This window comes from Parasteatoda tepidariorum, chromosome 8, assembly GCF_982258835.1.
Source record: "Parasteatoda tepidariorum strain Cologne lab strain chromosome 8, Ptep-v5.0, whole genome shotgun sequence".
Taxonomy (NCBI): Eukaryota; Metazoa; Arthropoda; class Arachnida; order Araneae; family Theridiidae; genus Parasteatoda; species Parasteatoda tepidariorum.
This window is the reverse complement of record NC_141762.1, coordinates 29,510,662-29,532,074: the sequence shown is the minus strand read 5'-3', so window position 1 is coordinate 29,532,074 and position 21,413 is coordinate 29,510,662. Positions and strand designations below refer to the sequence as shown.

Genomic DNA, 21,413 nt, shown 5'->3' with positions numbered 1-21,413 from the left:
TATGTGTCGACATCGCAAAAAAAAAATTTTTGTTGAAAAACAGCATAAAATAAAAGAAAGCAGTAACCAAACTTACCGGCGTGTAGCAAAATGCGGTTTAGGTTTAAAAGTAAAATTATTAAGCAGTTAACAAAATTCGCGAAGAGGTAAAATCTTCAAAGTTGTGCTTATAGCTTGAATCGAGTAAAATAAAATTAAAAAATGTATTTAGTCAAAAAAAATTTTAAGCAAGTAACATATTAGTGCCATATATATATATATATATATATATATATATATATATATATATATATATATATATATATATATATATATATATATATATATATATATATATATATATATATATATATATATATATATATATATATATATATATATATATATATATATATATATATATATATATATATATATATATATATATATATATATATATATATATATATATATATATATATATATATATATGTGGCATAAAAAGCTTCAAATTTTTTTTACAATATTTATATTAGTTCTTTCTTGAAATTCTCGCTTTTAATTCATTATTCAAAACGACAACCAATCACATAATTATTAATTCTCATCCTATTTTAAAAATAAATTAAAGAATGCAGTGCTAACAATTTTAAATTTTCTCTCTTAATCAACCGTCAGAACTTTAGAATCCTTCACCTATTTAGTAGGTTTTCCTTTTCAATAAGGTTTTCCTTTTTTTCATGAGACTTTGGAAACGATGGAAAATATTTGCAAGGCTTTTTCCTGACATTAATAGTATATCACAGTGATTTTATTGGGATGCTGATGCTCACTCTCTATTGTGAAATCATATATATATATATATATATATATATATATATATATATATATATATATATATATATATATATATATATATATATATATATATATATATATATATATATATATATATATATATATATATATATATATATATATATATACATACAATGTGTATCGCTAAGTGAAGGTCATCTGAAGTTTGCATAGAATCCAGTGTCAGTCGGATTTCAAGTCTTTTCACTTTTTCCTTAGTTACCTTAGTCTGTTAAATCTTTGGTTTATGCTACAGTTGTGGACCAACTACATAAGTTCACAAAAATCCTTAACATAGATACGTAATACAGATCTAAAAAGTTCGTAAAATATATATAAGGAAGTTTTTTGAGAAATGAAATCTTCCGAATATAATCTAAGCATTGCAAAACTAACGAAACGATGAAAAAGTACTAACAATAAAATAGGATACAAAAATAGACCCGTTGAAATTTATTCTATCTTTCTTACACTATCCTATAGTTATTGCATTTTCTACTTTCCGGAAATCATATTTTCCCCATTTAATACTACACACAAAGAGTATTTGTAGTATTTTTTTCTAATACTCAATTCTTTAAATGCTACTTATAAACTTGCATGTATTTTTCTTTTATATACTTGAGTGCATCAGATTCACTGAGGATCATATCCATCAGCGAAGCATGACAATTTTAAACCAAAGAAACTCCCCAACACCTTGTTAAAAATCGTTTTTTTTTTCAGTAATTTGAAAACAAAAAAATCTTCGAAACAATAAGATGAGCACTTCTGCAATTAATGCCATTTGATATAAGGGCTAGAGAAACAAAACCACCGTAAAAGATTGGACCCACTGTAGCGTAAGTTGAAGAAAAACTATAAACACAATAAATGAACCAAGTATATGACGCAGCACAATCTGAAGTGCAGTGGAGAATTTTTGATGGCGTGTTTTTGATATGCTTGTTTGAACATTAAGCCAAGCATTTACCATCTGAAAGGATTTGAGGAGATTCTTGGTTGAAACTTTGAGCCTCTAATGTTTTTTTTCTCCTCTTCTTTTTATGCGTTTTTCAAGATTACATGCATTTTGTTAAGATATGATAGTTAAGTATCATTATGTAACTTTTTGGTTGTTTTAACTAAGCAAACTAACATGAAAAAACGTTCACTTATTTTCATCGCAATAACTTATTTTCGATTTAAGCACGCCTTGTGTCTTTTAAAGATTTTTGATTGCTTATCCATGTAATAAAGGGTGTTAATAAATAAACACGTTTCAGCGATTTCAGCCTTGAAGTGCAGGATTTTACGTTAATTGTAGCAACATGTGGAGCTGTGCTTGCTTGCAACTTAGTTTCCTTGGAAAACCACTACAGTATTCTTCCTCCTCAATCGATTCAATTTTAGTCACCTTTTTCAGAACTTACTTCTGTCTGATGCATAACAATTAAAAAGTAGAAACTGCTAGTTTTAATGCCCTAAACGACATTAAAATCTTACATGTAAAGCTCCATCTAATGCTTTAAATGTGAATAACTTTGCCCTGGGTTCATATTACATACGTACCAAGTTTCATCGACTTCGTCAAACAGAACAAGCAGTACATTATAAAGGGTATTGTAAGGACGCAAATAACATAGTAAGAAAAGCAGTCACAATTCGGTTACTGAAATTTATTAAAAAAGAAAAGAAATAGTTAGGCGCCATCTGGTATATAGTCAATGTTAGTATAGGCGCCATCTGGTGATGGTGAGAAATTAAAAAAAAATGGTTATATGTTAGTATACGCGCCATCTGGTGGAGGTGAGAAATTAAAAAAATGGTTATACGTTAGTCACTAGCATCATCTGGTGGGATTAATTAGAGTATAAATGGAAAGTAGTGTCGGAACAAGCATTTTCAGTTGCATCCACCAACGGCAGAAATTCCGAATTGTTAGAATTTTAATATGTCTTTAAAATAACTGTAATTTTTAAAGAAAAATGCTATGATTTTCTTTTATTATTGAAAAAAGTGCAAAATTTAATCTCTAGAAAAATTTTCTCCATTCCAATTTCACTGCCAAGAAATAGTCTCAAATAATTCGAATCTACGTTTGACGGTTAGAGTTATTGAGTGCCTGTCAAAATCTTATCTTCGAAATCTTTGACTTCCATTCCTCTCGGCAAGTCAATATCTTCGATTGCCACTCTTTCGCCTCCATGTCACTTTCATTCAGCGAGATAAGATTGTCAAAATATGCTTTTTCCCAATTTCTGTAGATATGAAACAGAAAGATGGTTCTTAAAGTCTTCACTCTATGAAGAAATTATTTCGTATTTATTAATCTGCTGTAGTATAAGATGAAAAATATTTGAGAAGTTCTTACTCTACATTCCTAGCTTATCTACTTGAATCAGTTCATATATTGTATAATGTACAGTGAGTAAAAAAATAAAATAAATAAAAAGACCAACCTCTGTAATTTTTTATCTTGATCTGATGATCAGATCTTCACGTTATAGATCTTCACGTTACAGGTGAAAAAAATTTAAATATTTATCATTCTTAATATAATCATTCTTAATTGCTAAGAATGGGTGACCTCAAATATGATAATTAATTAGTGCAAACGATATTTTAAGTTACGAACTCAGACACTAAGACGAACTTTCTTTGAATAAATATAATTTTTTTTCAACGGATTCAGATTCCTGACTCCTAAAATATAGGTGATAACCGGAATCTGCAAAATAGGGCCCTAATAGTGTGGCAGCTGAATGGTCTGAAGTTTGAGCCCTTTCATACAAATTTTATTTTTTGCGTACTTTGCCACAACTCGAGAGTTTTTAAGCGAATTGATAAAAATGTTCGCAAACGATTACAAATTTTGTTTATCCAAAAATAATTCCATGCTAAAAGAAGCTTTCAGTAAATATTTAATTTTTTTTTATTATTTTATGGAATAATAGTCGAAAAACTTTAAATTTTAAAATATCCAATTTCTTACAAGTATTCAAAAATGTAATTGTACGTGGCAAAATACAAAATCTGAGCGAAATCGGTCGAATAAATCCCGAGAAACTGAATTTTAAAAAAGCTGCTTTTTTTATTTTTCAAAAAGATAATTTTTAGATCTCATGCTTATGCTCATTTCAAAATTGAACGCAACACATATAAAGTCAACATGTTTACAGGTTTTTAAAAAATAACACTCAAGATTAATTTTGATTTTGATTTCTTTTCTTATCTTTTGCGCAGTCAATTGATATAGATTACATTTCTTGACTTTTCTCCATCTAGTGCAGTAGCTCATGCAGTTAGAATTCTTTTTGATTATATACGCAAACGTCAGCAGAAGAATGAAATAATTTTTAATCAAAATTTTCAAAATGGATATGAGAAATGGCATGCAAAAAAAAAATACTTAATCTGTTCCTTTAGGAAGCCATACCATTTTATAAAGCATAAACAACTGAGTGTCTATTTAGATTTTGATTGCAACATTCAAGGCCCAGCAACATTCACCCAGTTTCTCAGTGGGAACCCGAAATCTTTGACTTATACTGAGGGTACTTTGTGCTTTGAAACTATTACCAAATATTCTTCTAATCAGGTTTCTCCTGATCATAATCTTGCATGATTGAGGCTCTCCAGGCAAGAACTTACCAGCAATCAATCCATTGTTGGCATTGTACTTCTTTAGGGTGTACAAAGTAATTGACCTAAATTTGCCCAACAAATTTTTAGGTTTGAGTAACAGCGCGTAAAGCACACAGTGTAAAAGTTTCCAGATCAAATTACGATAAAAAAAAAAAACGGCACCTAGTGTGCCAATACTTTTAAACATAAAATCGATTTTAACTCGGTAGTTTAGCTCAGTACTGTTTAATTAGAAACTATTAATTTATTTTCCTTTTATTAAGTATCCATTGAAATAACTTAAGCTGTTTGTCGTCTTTACCATATTTTCAGTAATGTTTTAACGTGCATACTTTTATGTCGGAGAGATAGGCAAACGTAAAGAATTACTGCAAACAATGGCGGAAAGTGAAGTTTTGTTTTGCAATCTTTTATTACAAATTTCTATAGTGTAAAAAAATTCTGGATTAAATTACGTTTAAAAGTATTTTCACCGTAACATGTTAAGGAACAAAAAATCTGATAAACCGTAATTTTTGAATCACTCTAATGAAACAAATATCACTATAAACTTTATAACATAATATTTTACGGTTAAAATGGACTTTACGGAAAAAGCGATTTTACGGATGAGGTATCTAAAGTGCCGGTACTTTATACCGTAGTTTGATCCTGAATTATTTACAGTGCAATAGTTTATTTAATAACGCAGCTCATCACACCACATACTGATAGTAATTTTTATAATTTTAAGAGTTGTGGCATATTTCTTATAAAATGGTTAATATGATATTTAGTGGCAGAAAAAGCAAAAATTAGAAGATTATTATCCAGGTTGGTCAGGACAAAGAAGAAATTAAAATAATCAAAATCAATTTTATTCGTGATAAGAAACCTGAAAACGCTCACTATTTATAAGAACGTTCATTCAACTCCTCACAAAAACTAAAATTAATTTACTTTTTCAATGCTCTAAATTCTACTAAGAGTCATTAAAATTTGGAAATAAATTTATTCACACTGTCTGAAATAGAATAAAAAAACGTACGGAAAAAAGTATTGACTTTTACTTTAAAGTACTTTTGCAAACATATTTTACTATATAAATTCAACATTTACCGTAAAATGGATGATTGAAGAAAATGAGAAAAATATGACTGAAGAATTACTAAGTTATTGCCATTGTCGGTATTCAAACTGAGGAGAACTGTTCAAAGTACTTATCAACTGTGCACATTGCAGAGATTTAAACCTTGGTAAACTGTTTAAAGTGCTAAACTGAGAAAATTGTCAAGATATGAAAGAAGGGAAACTCACCATCTAAGTGTATACGTTACTGGGACTTAAATCTGGGGAAATTGTTCAACGTACTAATCAAGGTGTTGGAAATTGTTTAGCCATTGACCCCAAAAAGAGACAATATCAACTTTCAGATTACAGATTGCCCATCACTGCTTGGCAGAACATTTATTCAAGATAGGAGTTTCATCTTCCAAAATTACCAAGAAGGTCCCGGGAAAGGTAGAAAGAAGGTCCCGGGATAAAGGAGAGATTACTAAAATATTTATTAAAGTAAGAGCAAAAATGAACTTTTAACGATCAAAAATCCGAACCTATCGAAAAGGCTATGTTTGTTCAGAAAAATACCTTTTTGTATCGGATTTCCTAATTTAAAATATCGTCTACACTTATTAATTAGCACATTTGAGGTCACCCCCTCAAGTAAAATAAGAATGAATTCCAGAAAGTGAAGATCCGATCAAATGTTATTTATGGTGATCATTTTTTTTGCCCTCTGTACATAGTTTTTATGTATAAATTCTTATTTTATCATGTTTTGAAAAGTATATAATAAGGGCTTTCATTACAAAACACTCTGAGTAACTGTGTAAAGCACGTTAAATTCCTTGCGTAAAAAAAAGTTAAGAAATTTTTTTTATCTTTGAAGCAATAAGCAAAACTTATAAGTACATTTTTCTTTAACACAAACACGACAACAATTTTTAACGAGCTTTAAAGAGTGTTTTATTCGACACAAGACACTTTTAAAATACAATCAAAACAACTAAAAGTATTTCTTATCTTCCAAAATACTTTTATGAGCATATTTTTCTTTTTAAGAGAAATAGTGTTACAATAAATCACATATTTTTCTAGATATACTCCACTTTCATTTTTTTTTAAATTATTTTCTTGTAGTACCATTCTTTATGCTGTTCAAAAGAAAAGAAACTATCTTAACACGTTTTTATTTTTATCTGTCTGGAAGGAAATTAATACTCAGCTGTGACTTAACTGTATCCGTCAATACTAATTTCTTTCTTTTATCTCTTTGTAAAACATTTTAACAAGACTAAAAACTGAATTAATGGAGTTAAAAATAAAATGGATTAGGTATAGTTTTCATTTTTAAATTAGATTCTTTGATAAAATTTTATATGTTTACTTCTACGCAGTATAAGTTGAAGTAGTAATATTGGAAACGATCGTTTAAGGAATTAATATTGTCATAAAAATCATCGATAGAATTATAGTCACAGTTCATTATAGTTCAAAATCAGAGTTCATCTATAGAACTATACACACAATCATTTAAGCTTAATATGATCTCTTAAATTTGTTTGTTTTTGTGGATATAAAGTATTAAATTGTGCAAATGTTTGTTTGTACAAATGCTTGTACAAATTTATATGTACACATAAAAAAAAAAATTTTATGTTTAGTTGTTTTAAATGCAATTTAATATCGTTCGGTAAGTAAAATTCAATATTTTTATATAAGTTCTTTAAAAGATCGAAAATTAAAAACAAATCTGTGCAAAATGTAGGAAAAAATAGTACATATATATTTTTTTGATTTTCTAAAAAAGTAGATAATGCCTGCTTCAAAAATGTTCCGGACATGTAAAGACCAAAATATTTATTTAACAGATAGTTGTTGTTGTTGTAGTTCATTTATGTCGCACTAGAGCTGCACAATGGGCTATTGGCGACGGTCTGGGAAACATCCCTGAGGAAGATCATAACAGATAGTATCAGATAGACAACTAAACGATCGGAACAGATAGTATCTTCTTAAAGATTTAATTATGAAAGATCTAATTTAAACAAAGCTCTAAAAATTGTTTTTTTCTCATTAGAATAAGAAGTCTTTACAGTAATAAATATATATGTGTATGAAAAATGTAAACTTAGAAAATATAATATGTATTTGAAGGTTTCCTTATGTCTTTGAAGTGTCAAGTTACGAAAAGCTTTCAGACACTGCTATAGTGAATTAGCATAATCTTCATGCTTCCCAAGATCTCAACTCGAATAGATCTTCTTATTTCTAAAATTATCTCAATTAAATTTCCAACAAAAATGCTAACACTAAAAGTACTAAATGATTTCGAACATTTTATCGAAACTCAAATACTTATATCGAGATATTGGGTAGTTTAGTTGAGTATATGGGTATTTTCAATTAACATGTTTAAATTTTATCACTAGTTATATTGGAACTTATGTATTATGCTAGTTACATAGGAACTTATGTACAGTGTGCGAAATAAAAAACGGACCACCCTGAATATTTGATATAATGTTCGATTAGTGCAAACGATACTTTAAGTTACGAAATCAGGCTCAAAAACAAACTTTCTCTGAAACATACCTTTTTTTCAACGGATTAGGATTTCTGATCCTTAAAAGATAGGGGGTAGCCGATATTTGAGAAATATGCCCCCATAGTTTACTCAGAAGAGTGATCCAAAGTTTGGACCCCTTAATGTTAATTTTATTTTCTGTGTATTTCGTCATATCTCAAGAACTTTTTAAGTGAATTGGAAAATTTTTACACACACTTAAAAATTCGCTTATATAAAGATAATTCTAAGCAAAAAATAAATTTTAGTATATATTTTTTATTATTTTAATACTTATAATAGTCGGAAAATATTTGTACTGTGAAGTGTATATTTTTTACATTGTTTTAAAGTATGCAATTTTACATGGAAAAGTAAAACATTTGAGTGAAACCGCTTAAATAGTTCTTGAAAAATGGAATTTAAAAGAGTCGTATATTTAAAATCCAATTTCTCAGTAACTATTCAACTGATTTCGCTCAAAATTTATGTTTTACTATGAAAAATTACATAATTTAAAATGATGTAAAAAAAATGTATACCTTACAATTCAAATGATCTTCGACTTTTATTAAAAAATAATATATGTGTAGTAAAATTTATTTCTTGCATGGAATTATATTATAAACAAATTTTGTAAGTGTTTTCAAAAATTTTTGAATTCGATTAAGAAGTTCTCATGTCATAGCGAAATATGCTGAATGTAAAATTAGCATTAAGAGATCTGAACTTTGAATCGCTTTCCTGAGCAAACTACGGGGACTATATTTCCCAGATAGCTGCTACCCTTATTTTGGCTATTTATTATTTACTATTATTATTTATTATTATTGTTATTATTATTAATATTTATTATTATTATTAATATTTATTAATATTTATTATCATTAATAATTATTATTTATTATTATTGCCTTATTTTGGGTTGTCATTGTATACCCCGTCGAAAATAAGGTATGTTTTTTCAGACAAAGTACGCTTCTGTGTCTGATTTCATAATTTAAAACATCGACCGCACTAATTAATTACCATATTTGAGGTCACCCCCCTTTTACCATTAAGAATGAGGTCTTAGAACTTGAAGATCTGATCATTATATCAAAAGTTATTTAGGGTGGCCCATTTTGTTTTTGCAGCACTGTACAAACAAATGCTTTAGTTTGCGTATTATTTGAAAGAACTTTTAAGTCTGCACATTTTTTTATTTTTCTAACTTTGTTACAGCAAACCTTAAAGCTGTAAATTTAATGCGACCGTGTACTAACATTTTAATAATGTACAGAGTGTTCCGTAATGCTCTTCCTCAATTCATGTGTTTAGAATTCTTGATGAAAATAAAATCATAGAAGTATACACAATAGGTTAATATTTAATTAAATCACTAATGAAAGTAGCACTATGAATTATAGTAAATAAAATAATTTTCAGAAATATTTTTTTACAAACACCGTACCAAAACAAAAGCAAGAAATGTAAATTTGTTGTATTTTTTAAAAAAAATAATCACACAAAACTGAAGTGGCAAGATATTATACATGATCAAAAACTTCATTCGCTTCAAAAATGTATAAATAGGAAATGAGAGTTGAGGTATTTCAAGCACTTAGAAACGGGCGCCTATTTTCAAGACTTGCCAGACGTGAGTGAGAAGAAACAAACGTGGTTTGAAATACAAAACGTAAAGTTGCCAACAAAAAAATGGAAAATAAAGGAGAGAAACAAACCTAGAAAAACCTCAGTTGCTTAGAGAGAGAGGAAACAAGAAAAAAGAAAAACAGAACAAAAAAAAAACATAGTGGCCGAGAGTAGAAAATCAGGGCAAATGCAAGTGCTGAGGTGAGGCAGTGAGGAACTAATTATATTAGAATTTGCATTGATACGAATAAAACAAGTTTCTAGGGCATCAAGATGAGCAGATGTGACTGGAGTGAAAATAATTTTGGCATTGTGGAAATTTAATTTATGCCCAAGATTCCAACAATGTGCAGCAATGATTTCTCGCTTTCTTGATAACGGACAGATCGAATTCTTTAAGTCTAAATTTTAAAGCGAGTTTAGTTAGTCCTATGTATACAAGATCATATTGACAATGAATGAGGTAAATGCTCCAATGATTATCAAAGCTAATCGGTCCAGCAAGAGATTTTAATTTCATTTTGTTAACAGGCTTATTCATGCATAATTTCGAAGAAAACTATTTTAAACATTTATTGATAAATTTTGTTTAAATCTTAATCAGAAATTTATATTTAAAATTGAGTAGGAGAATCTTAAAGAGCAAAATATTTAAGAAGACATAAAAATCAAGAGATTGAATACTAGTTCTGTTTATCAGAAATAAATCATAAATATTCTATTATTTAAATATATTTGAATTTTTTTATTCTTTTCAATTGATTTTTTTTGCATAATTTAAAATGAAATAATGTCATTTTGTTTTATTTAAATAGCAAATGAATATATATTGTAAGTTTTGATGATCAGTTGATTTCAAAAGTAAAACATTTTTTTTTTCAATTTGCTTAATGCTAAGGAACGAAAAAAGTAAAACAAAATGACTTGGAAAAGTGCCAGATGCATTATGATCTAAAAGCAGTTTGTTTTATTTTTCTACATTAACTTTTTCATTTTGATCATTTCTCTAAGCTTTGTTCTTTCATAAAAGAAAATAATAATTGAAAATAAGTCAATGTAATATTTTTTTTAACTAATGCATTATTTTGATAAAAAAATGATAAACTATTTTCTTTGTAGAAATTCAAGTTTCTTCTTCGTTTTGAAGAAATATCTAAATTTGAGTGATGCTGTATTTGATATTTTCGAATAAAGCACTTCATTATATTACGCACTATAGCGATTCAGACATGTTTTGAAGGCATTTTATTTTTCGGTTCTTTTGTTTCATACGTTCAACAAATGACAAGATAATGGCAAAAAATATTGATTTTAAAAGTGTTTTCCTTTTTAATATAAGTAATAGGAAAGGTTACTAGTAGAAAAGAAATCCAAGCTTAGCTTGCTTAAAATTGTTAAAGAAATCAACAAATAGTTAAATAGAGTTTGCATCTTGAAAAAAATGTAAAATTTGCTGAAATGTTAACTAAACTATAGTTTCATAAATTTCTGTCAAATGAAGAGTTGATATTCTAACAGCAAAAATCAAAGAAAAATAACTGAAATAAACATTAAAAATGTTATATTCTGCAAAATTAAGAAAATGAATGCTGTAAATATTTAATCATTGCTTTTATCAAAGTTAATAGATATATGAAATCAATTTCTAACTAAAAATATTAATCATTAATTAATTTAAATTCTTAACTAAATCACATTTTCACACAAACTTGGTTAATTAAAGTATTCAAAATATAAAAATTTATAAATTATTAATAATTTATGAATAATTAAAAATATTTTGAAGCAAAAATACGATGTTTAATTTGTCTGTAAAATCTGAAAAACTCCGCTAAATTTTTGAAAATAAAAATTTTAAACGTAGATACATTAAAAATTAAATGTGGTATTCATGAAGGAGCCTTGACAGTTAAAATATATTCTGAATTCCCTTCAATTGGGCCCGGGACAGCATGGTTGACAGGGCGCTGGACTCCGTTCATGAGATCGGGAGTTCAAATCCAGCCGGCTGAAGCCTCCCCATGTTCCCATAACAAATTATACCTATTATACTGAATTAGAGAGTGATCGTTTTCTTGTTCAGGCCAACATTATGATTTGTGGATGAATGAATGACGAATGAATGGTGTGACGTTTAGATGTGGCAGAAGGGGAATTCTTGGCCATAGATGGCGCCACTAGAAAACAAGAGCAATCGCACCCCTGCCCTAATGGCCTACAACAGCAACCATCCTTTCAAGTACATATGTTTTCACATTTTTAAATAAACGTCATAAAAAATAGTACTCAGTAAAAATAGTGACGATAATAAGGATCTCTACTCTATTATAATAATCTCTTTTTGCAAATAAATAATTATTAAAACAACAGAGTAAAAGTATTTCTTGGTTACATTTTAAAATATTTAAACTATTTGAAACATCTTCTGTGTCTTTCAAAAAGACGAAATGTCCATTATTCTGTAACCGCTGTTCTCTGTGTTGACGTTTCATATATATTTATCTGGAACTTTATATTTCAGGGATATTTTTATTTTTGTCCTTCGGCAAAATATGGTAGTCATTTTCACGTTCTTCTTCTTATTTATGCGAGATTTTGTTACATTTTGATACTTCTCGCATGGTATTTTGTTCTTGCGAATATTAACACTTGCGAGATTTTTTTTCCCAATGCACGATTGCATCCGTAAAGAATTTATCATTATAAAATTAAATTAACTATACTTAATTATTTCTTCAATTGCTGTTAAAAAATTTTCAATTTTTATTATTAACCTCAAAAGAATCTTTAAACTTCCGTTTAAGAAAAATAAGAAATCTATATATTTATTATAAAAAATATTTATTCATATTTTCATTCTAATCAGCTTTAAATGTTAAAAAAAAATACACGTCTGTACGATTTAAGATACGTGTGCATTAAAACATAAAAAATTCGTGATGTTGAAGTTATAACATTAATAAAGTTAAAAATCAAGTACCGAAAAGGAGATAGTGTAGTTTTTGTTGAACTATCTTGTCTACTATATCTTTTGATACTTGGACTATCATTAACTAAATTATTAGAGTTTTTCACAATGGGGAGTTATTCCTATAGATTCGGTAGAATCATTCAACACCGCTTTTCATCTACCGAACTTGGTTTCTGGAAACCGCATCATAATTTTAAAAATTCTCATAATTAAGTTAATGATTTTCAAAAATTTAACTCTTTCTCAATCTATATTTTCTTATTTAACCTCTCGTCCGCTCGGGTTCTCGCCAAATCATCTCACATATTACCGTTCATTTTATTATCATGTTCAAGCTTGTTCCTCTATCCTAATTGGTTAAAATTCAATGCATGTGGTTCTTTATAATTTCCTAACGTCATTCGGTGTTTAGACGTTAAGAAAGAATATCTTCTTTTGTACTTAATTTGTACCTTATTTACTTATTTTTTGCGATTTAGTCTACGTAGCACAAAAAAGCCCTTTCCTTCGAAAATTGTGATGCTTATTTTAAAATGTTAAATACGCAATAAATTATTTCGCAATTACTTATTTATTTGAATTATAAAATGTTTGTATTAGTGTATCAGGAACTCTCAAATCCCTACTGACAAAAGCATTATGTAAACTATCTCGCTGATCCACAAAAATAATTCTATTCCTTTAAAAACTAACTAACACATAGGTTTGTAACAAAAATGCAAATTCGATTTCAAAATCATATTTTAAATCACTTTCTATTTTCAGTTATTTCCAACGTTATTACACAACGTACTAGAAAACATATTCAACCGAATTAACATTTATTAGAAACAACTAAATATTACAAAACAATAGAAATAAGCGCTTTACAACTGTTCCTCTAAGATTCCAGTACCGAACTTCAGATTTATACATAGTTTTGTAACCGAAATTCCAAATTCGATTTCAAAATAATATTTCAAATCACTTCGTATTTTCAGTTATTCCTAACGTTATTAAACAACGTACTAGGCAACATATGCATATATTCAACCAAATCATCAACGAAATTAACATTTATTAGAAACAACTAAATAATACAAAACGATAGAAATAAGCACCTTACAACTGTTCCTCTACGATTCCAGTACCGAATTTCAGCTTTAAGTATCAGCTAGAAAATTGTTGAGCAAATGCAAAACAAATATTTACAAGCTTGAAAAATATTCTAAATGTATTTGGATACAAAAGTCCCTCGCTTAGAACTTTGATCTTTGAATTCCAGTTTCAAAAAACCACTCTGACAGTCATAACAAATGACTGCTCTGACAAAGCTCTTTCGTGTCATGCAATCACGCTTAACATTAGAAGGAAAATGTGATAAATTACCGTGGTTACTTAGTGCTTTGTGGAACATTTACCAACAATAATCAATCACTGTATTGCACCTTATTTATAACTTAAATTTACTAATCTTGTATTATGTATTCACTGCCTTAACCTTAAGATACTCGCTGTCTTTAAGTAATGACATAAAGCGCATATTTTTATGGTAGCAAATCAGCTAAATATCCACAAAAAATTCTTTCAAACAATGAAGATTTAAGTTTAGCTCGGTGCTGCTTTATTAGAAACTGCTAATTTATATTTATTTTGTTAAGTATTGGCATAACTTATTATGCTTGCTCCCTTTGACATATTTTCATGGAATACCATTAAAAGCATATTCTTATGTTAGCAAGTTAGTCAAATATACACAAAGAATTAATTCAAACAATAACGAAGATTTAAGTTTAGCTCGGTGCTGCTTTATTAGAAAACAAATTGCTTTCGTTTGTTAAATATCCATTCCTACATCTTAAGATACTAGCAGTCTTTAAAATAGCTAAAGTAATGATTCTACATGCATACTTTTATGTTAGAAAACTAGGAAAACAAAGAGTTACTTCAAACAATGGCTGAAATTTGGTTTTAGACTGCAAACATTTATTATTAACTTATAATTAATTAATCAAGCAATACATTCCCTATGCCATGCTTGTTTTCTTTAAAATATTTTTAAGCTATGCTTTTGCATGCATACTTAGAAAGTAATCAACAAGAATTGCTTCAAACAATCGTAAAAATTTGATTTTATTTCTGTAACGTTTCATTGCAAATTGCTAGTTTATTACACTTGCATTTTTTTCGCTACCTTCATATAAGATACTTGCTGTTTTCAAAATGTATAAAAATAAAGTCATCACATGTTTATTTAAGTTATAAAAACATAAACAAAGAATTGCTTTAAACAATGGCGAATTTTTGAGTTTAGTTCTTCAGTGTCTTATTGCCAACTTAAAGTTTATTCTTCTCGTATAGTACATTCTCTGCCTTAACTTAAAATACTTGTTATTTTCAAAATATATTGAAGTAACGTGATTGCATGCATATTATTCTGGAAAGTTAAGAAAATTCGAACAAAAAATAACTCTAAACAATTTTTAAGATTCACGCTTAGTCCTCTACTATTTACTAAAAACCTACTAATGCCGGTTTTAAGTTTTAAAATCTGATAAACTATAATAGGAAACTGGTAGCGAGGATATAGCTGAAAATATAAAAACGAATCATGGCCCACTATTGACATCATTCCGGACTATGTTCCATACATAATTTATTGAAAATGTTGAACAATATTTAAGAAGCTAGATTTTGTAAGCATATTTGCATAAACATTTTCTGAATGTTACGGTGGACAATTAGAAACACTGAATAGAACAATAAATACCACAAATAAATTTAAGTTTATCACTATCTGCATCAGGATATAACTTTTATTGTTGGCAATTCGGTTTATTTTAAAATAATTTGAAACACATTTTATAATTGGTGTCAGTGACAATACACTTAATAAGCAGGCATTTATAACAGAAACTTCTGACTTCATACAAATCTAAATTTTATATATAAAAATATCGCAACCGATGAGCTTTAAAATCCTCTTTACCAGGAATAAAAGTATACATGTTACGCTTCCATTACAAATCCAGAAGCGCTCTTTTGTATGATTTTGAACATGTGGCGTTTCATTATTTATAGCCAAAGCCCTTCAGTTGCTAAAAAAAATGGAGGATTTCGTTTGAACGTTTTTAATAAATAACTTTTAAGAAAACTGTAAAAAATATTATATAAAAAACCTAAACACTGGGAAAATTAAAACAAAAAATTAAATATAACTAAGTGAAATATTACTAAGTGATGCTTAAGAAATTTCAACAAAAATTCCTAGTTTATGTAGTTATTTCTTCAGCATAAACAAAAGCATAACCGTGTAGTTATGCATAAAAGCATGTAGTTAAGCATAAACAAAAAGGGTAAATGGATGTGATTTCACTCCTCTCATGTTGAGTTCTAAATCATGAAACAGTATTAAATAATTCTTAGCAAGTGCCTAGTTTCCGAGAAGTTTATATATTTTAAGTATGGATGTTATATATAACGGTGCAATTATGCTATCTGGCATTTTTTGAGAAAAAATGCAGTCAAAACTTCCAGAATATGGTAAAATTTACCATATTTCTGGTCGTAGAGGAACACGAAAAACTCGATAATTTTCATCAAAGTGCTTTGGTAATGATTTCGGAAAAATTAACTATAAAACATGGTTTAATAGAATGCGATGAAATTTGTTAAATTTATCATACACCTTAGAGTATGAAATAAAAATTATTTATTCGTCAAAATATGCTTTTCTGGTTGATATGCTGTACTAAATATACTGTAATAAAAACTATAATTTATAAAACTAGAATTAGCAGAAAAGCGTTACCATATTAAAAAAAAATACCATATATCTTAATTTTATTAACAAAAATTATGTTTTTTTTTTCTTTAACCAGATTATTATAATCACACAGTACGTTAATTTTAACACAATTTTTTTTCCGTGTATTTTAAGTGAGAAAAAAATCAACAACAATAAAATTCTTCTATGAGCGTTTGCGACATAAAAAATACATCAAATTTATTGGTGATCAGCTTTATTATTCAAATAATATTCTCATATTATTTGATAGATCAGGACACATTTTGTATTGATTTTGCTTACTGCTACAAGTGCGTTACCCTCTATATATCTACTGTTTCTTTCTCTTTTTTTGTATAAGCTTAAGTTTTTAAGCTATAAACCAAAAAAACTGTAATTAAATTTTTTTTGAAATAGTCATTACCTAAGGATAAGAAACATAAAAGTCGGTTTCCATGGCTAACAACAAAGGTAATAAAGTTCAGCCAATTAAAAAAAATTGCCCGGGTGAACCATGGATTAAATAAAGAATTCACTATGAAAAAAAAGGGAAACTAAAATTTGACAGCTGAATATATATGCATAAGTATTGTTAATTTGAGAATGAATATTTACTTGCAATATACTAGATTGCTTCTATCCTATTTTTAATTTGCTTGCAGGATGCTTAGAAATTGTCCATATTTGCAAACTTTCTTCAATAAAAAAACTTAAATAAATTCTAATATTTATATCACACTCATAAACACCATTTTAATATTTTTGGCACAAATTTAAATTAGATGTGCATTATACAAACTAAAAACCAAATTTTTCGTTGTCCCACTCAGAACTCAAGCATGTAGAAAATAATTGTATTGGTTGAATTTGTATGGACTTACTTCCAGATAAAAAAAAATATGTTTATGTAAATTAACTATTTGCGTGAGATTTCTCATTATTGGAATCCGTATAATCAACATACTACTTTTCATCATTAAGCTTAAATATGTATCGCTCAAAGTGAGTATAAACTATGCTTTTAAAGGAGCGTGGTGTCTTTGGTTTATTATGTTTTATTCATATCGATGTGTAATTATAATGTTTTCAAATTATTGTGAAAGAAATGGCATGTTTAAAAATAGCACTTTGCTAAATCACTGGTTTTCACTCTTTAATTTACACTAGAAATAGAAAACAGCACAGAGAGGAAAAAATATCTGGTAAAATTACCGTATTGTAGGGTAATCACATTTTTGCTAAAAGAAATCAATAACTCTGGTTAGTAAAATCAAAATGCTATTTAAACCATTATTTGGTGAAAAATTATTTAAACCGTTTATTTGATGAGTTTCAGTTCATATTCTGGTTTTCAAAAATATTAGTTCATATTACCCCACATTTAGTAAAAAATATCTAACTAAAAACTAAATTTTTCAGAATGAATGATTTTTTTTGTCTTTTCTAAGTTATCGTGCCATTATGCCATTTTCTAAGTTATTGTGATAAATTATAAATTTTTATTTTGCTAAAAGAAATTGCACTTTATTGTACGTTTTATCAAAATTATAACAAATGCTTCGGTAAAAATTACCAAGTTTCAAAACATAAAAAAAGCTAAATGCTACAAAAATTTTATTTCGGTGCTTTAAAAAGAGCATTAAAACGGCATATCTCGTTTGAAGCAAAATGCCTATAGACTCTTAAATAATAATATGCTTGTATCTAATCTAAATAATATTATTTTGAATCATGGAATATGGTATTTTATTTTTTCTTATATGCTGCAATATAATAAAACTCATAAAACATAAATACATGTTTGTTTTTTCAAATAATACAAAATAGTGTTATTAATTTTTCATTTTAGTGATTACATTTTTGTTATATATATGCTTCTTTTGTTTAGATCATATTTTTAAAAAAATCTGAAACACTTTAAAGATTACAACGAAATATGCAGAACGAAGATTTTGTTTGAAAATAATAGTAACAAACGCAATGTTATACCCGGTTCTGATTAAAAAACCCATTGCTCGTACATTGAAATTGCTTTGCAAAGCATTCGAATGCATGCTTTGAGTTTCGTGGATTCAAAACTTACGCTTAAAATGAAATTGGATCAGTCTGTTTATTCTTGTACAAAAATGAAAATTAAAATTACGGAAAAAATAGTTACTTAAAATACAAATTTTCAATTTAGTATTATTTTTTTAAAAAATTACGTGTAGTTTACTAAAGTTTAAGAATGTGGTATTGCTAAAAACAAACTGGAAGTCAAAGAAACATAAATCACTTATACAATGTATAACATAAGAATAAATAAAACTCATTTAAACTATCTTTAGACGGCAGTTATATGCATTTGTTATTTCAACTAATGAAAAAATAATTTTTTTCTTCTAAAATTAGATGCTTTAAAAGTTTAAACAACTAATGTAATTAAAATTTCGTAACATGATTTAAGACTTACATTATGAATGAAATAGCAAAAGTTATTTTGTTCTTCTGCAAAAATAAAACAAGTAAAAATAATGAAAAATTATAAAAGGAATTTTTTAAATTTCGTAGAATTTCTTCGATATATTTAGATAATTATAGCTGGGAAAAGTTTTGTTGCTTAAAAGAAATTAATAGTCAAGCAAAAAAATAGTTTCAGAGATTGTTTTAAAAAGAAAATGCATATCTATAAAAATATTCGCTGTTTCGGATTTGATGAATGCATAAGGGAGTTCAGTTACAAAGGACGATATTTTAAACTAATTCACGAAAAAAAACATCGTAGCCATATTCCATTATTATTCCAGATTATCATTGAAAAAAAAAATTCCCAGTCTGCTCATTGGAACAAATATCCATTCATTATTTTTTTTAAGGAAAATAGATTTCAAAGATTTATTATTCCAAGAAAAGATAAATTTTGAAAACAAAATAATAAATAGAAAACCTAATTAAAATTAGAAATTAAAGCAAGCATAAAGTTTAAATCGAAGAGATGTAAAGACTTCAGACAACAAAAAGAAAATTAAAAATCTGTCGACACCTTTATTTTCTATGGATACTTTGAGAAAATATGCTGAAAATCCATTTAAAAACTGTCATTGTTAAAATATCAAACTTTTCTCAACTCCAAACTGAAATGAAATATTTTTCGAAAAATCGTTTTTCGTGAATTGTGTTGATTTTGAGGAAATATAGATTAAATTTTTCAAGGATACTTTCATTTTAGTTTGCTACATTGAAAATGTTTTATCAAGTTTTTACACTAAAAATGTTTTTATAAGTTTTTTACGTTAAAAATGTTTTATCAAGTTTGTCTCATTAGAAATATTTTATTAAGTTTGTAACATTGAAAATGTTTTATCAATAATGTTACATTGGAAATGTTTCATTAAGTTTATTACAATGAAAGCATTTTATTAAAATTGCAACCATATAAATGCATAATTAATCTTAATAAGGTGTTTATTAACGTAAAATTTATATAATTTACAGAAGCTTTTTTTTTAAATTTTTGCATTAAGCAATTTTTACGCAACTGTTTTAATGAACCTGCTTCCAGACGCATTCATATTTATTTCTATATATCGAAATGTATAAAAAATGTCCCGAAATATAATTTTATAGAAATGTAAAATAGAGAGGACTTACCTTTATAAGATGAAACTAAAATAACAGTAAACAGCAATAACAAATTCTCTATATTTAAGCGTATTTTCTCCATTTTGCTGTAATTTATAATTCAACAGAATTTGGACAAAGAATTTGAGCTTAATTTTCAAAATTCTTGTATCTGTAAGCCATATTGCATTGAAAACATTCTTCTAAAAATCTTGCTGTATCCATAATAGATGTTTTTTAATGTATAAAAACTAAACCGATTTTCGCATGTGCAAATTTATGAAAACATTTGAACATTAAAATTATATATTCTGTCACATATGAGCTGGCTATATGATAATTTTCCAGAGTAGTTTCTATAAAATCATTTTATGCTTATTTATATATAGAAACTTCGCAATTAGCAACATGTGCATATTTGCATTTGATAATATGTAAATAATCAAACATTCAAAATTATTGTGAAAAATATATTTCACAACATTGCTGTTTAATCCATATATATATTAATAATGTGTGCAAATTTTTATCACAATGAAGTATTTTTATAAAATTAAAATTTATTCACAGCACTAATTTTATATTTCTTAAATTCCTTGAGAAGAAAGTCCCATGTTCATTTTTATTCTTTTATATATATATTTGAAATAAAATAAAAAATTCGCAATATTTCTTTTCACTTTCCTCTTTTAATTGCATAGAAATAAACCATAAATTATTATTGCCAAAGCACACCAAAAGAGTGTTTTGTTTATGAAAGATTATTCAATAGGCAATAAAACTTTTTACTCCGTAGAAAGTTCGGATCATGTGGAGAAGAGAACAGGAGAACTGTTACTGATCCTTTTTCGGTCCACTCTCCTGTGTATAGGACTTCGTGGATTTTCGATGCGCGAAAGCTTTAGCACGCATGGCAGTAGTAGTAGACGGTAGTTTTGATTTTATAACGCCAAAAGATCGACAGCGCCATCTATAGGATAAAAGAGATAAAGGTAGGGAAGTTTCTTGTAAAGGAGGTGAAATCAAATTCCAAACGTAGTAACTTTAGAACAAAGCGAATATTTCATCAGGGCGATGCGTTAATTCATTTCATCTTTGTTTCGTTGTTGTTCACATCACCGTGCATTTTTGAATTTTTTAAGATTAATATAAAAGTTTTCGGCATAATATTTGAAAGAAAATCATGCCAAGAATATAATATTAAGTTAAATGTTTAGTAGTTATTTTAAAATTTTTGGAATACCACAATTTTTTTTAATTAGTTTACTATTTTATAAAAAGAAAAAACACTTATTTTAAACTTAACTTTATAAAACTAAGTAAAACTGTCTTAACCTATTACATCGTATTTTCGAGAAAAAAATTTAAATATC

At 27.3% G+C, this 21,413-nt stretch overlaps 1 protein-coding gene across 1 annotated transcript in view; it reads right to left on the bottom strand.

The window, feature by feature from the left end:
* LOC107441037 (nephrin) overlaps positions 1–20,909 on the bottom strand; it is a 353,729-nt gene extending 332,820 nt beyond the window's left edge. The window contains exon 1 of the mRNA XM_043050259.3: positions 20,071–20,909. Within this exon, the coding sequence (XP_042906193.1) occupies positions 20,071–20,143 (73 nt within the window). The 5' untranslated portion in view covers positions 20,144–20,909. The remainder of the gene's footprint in view (positions 1–20,070) is intronic.
* Positions 20,910–21,413: the final 504 nt, after the last annotated feature.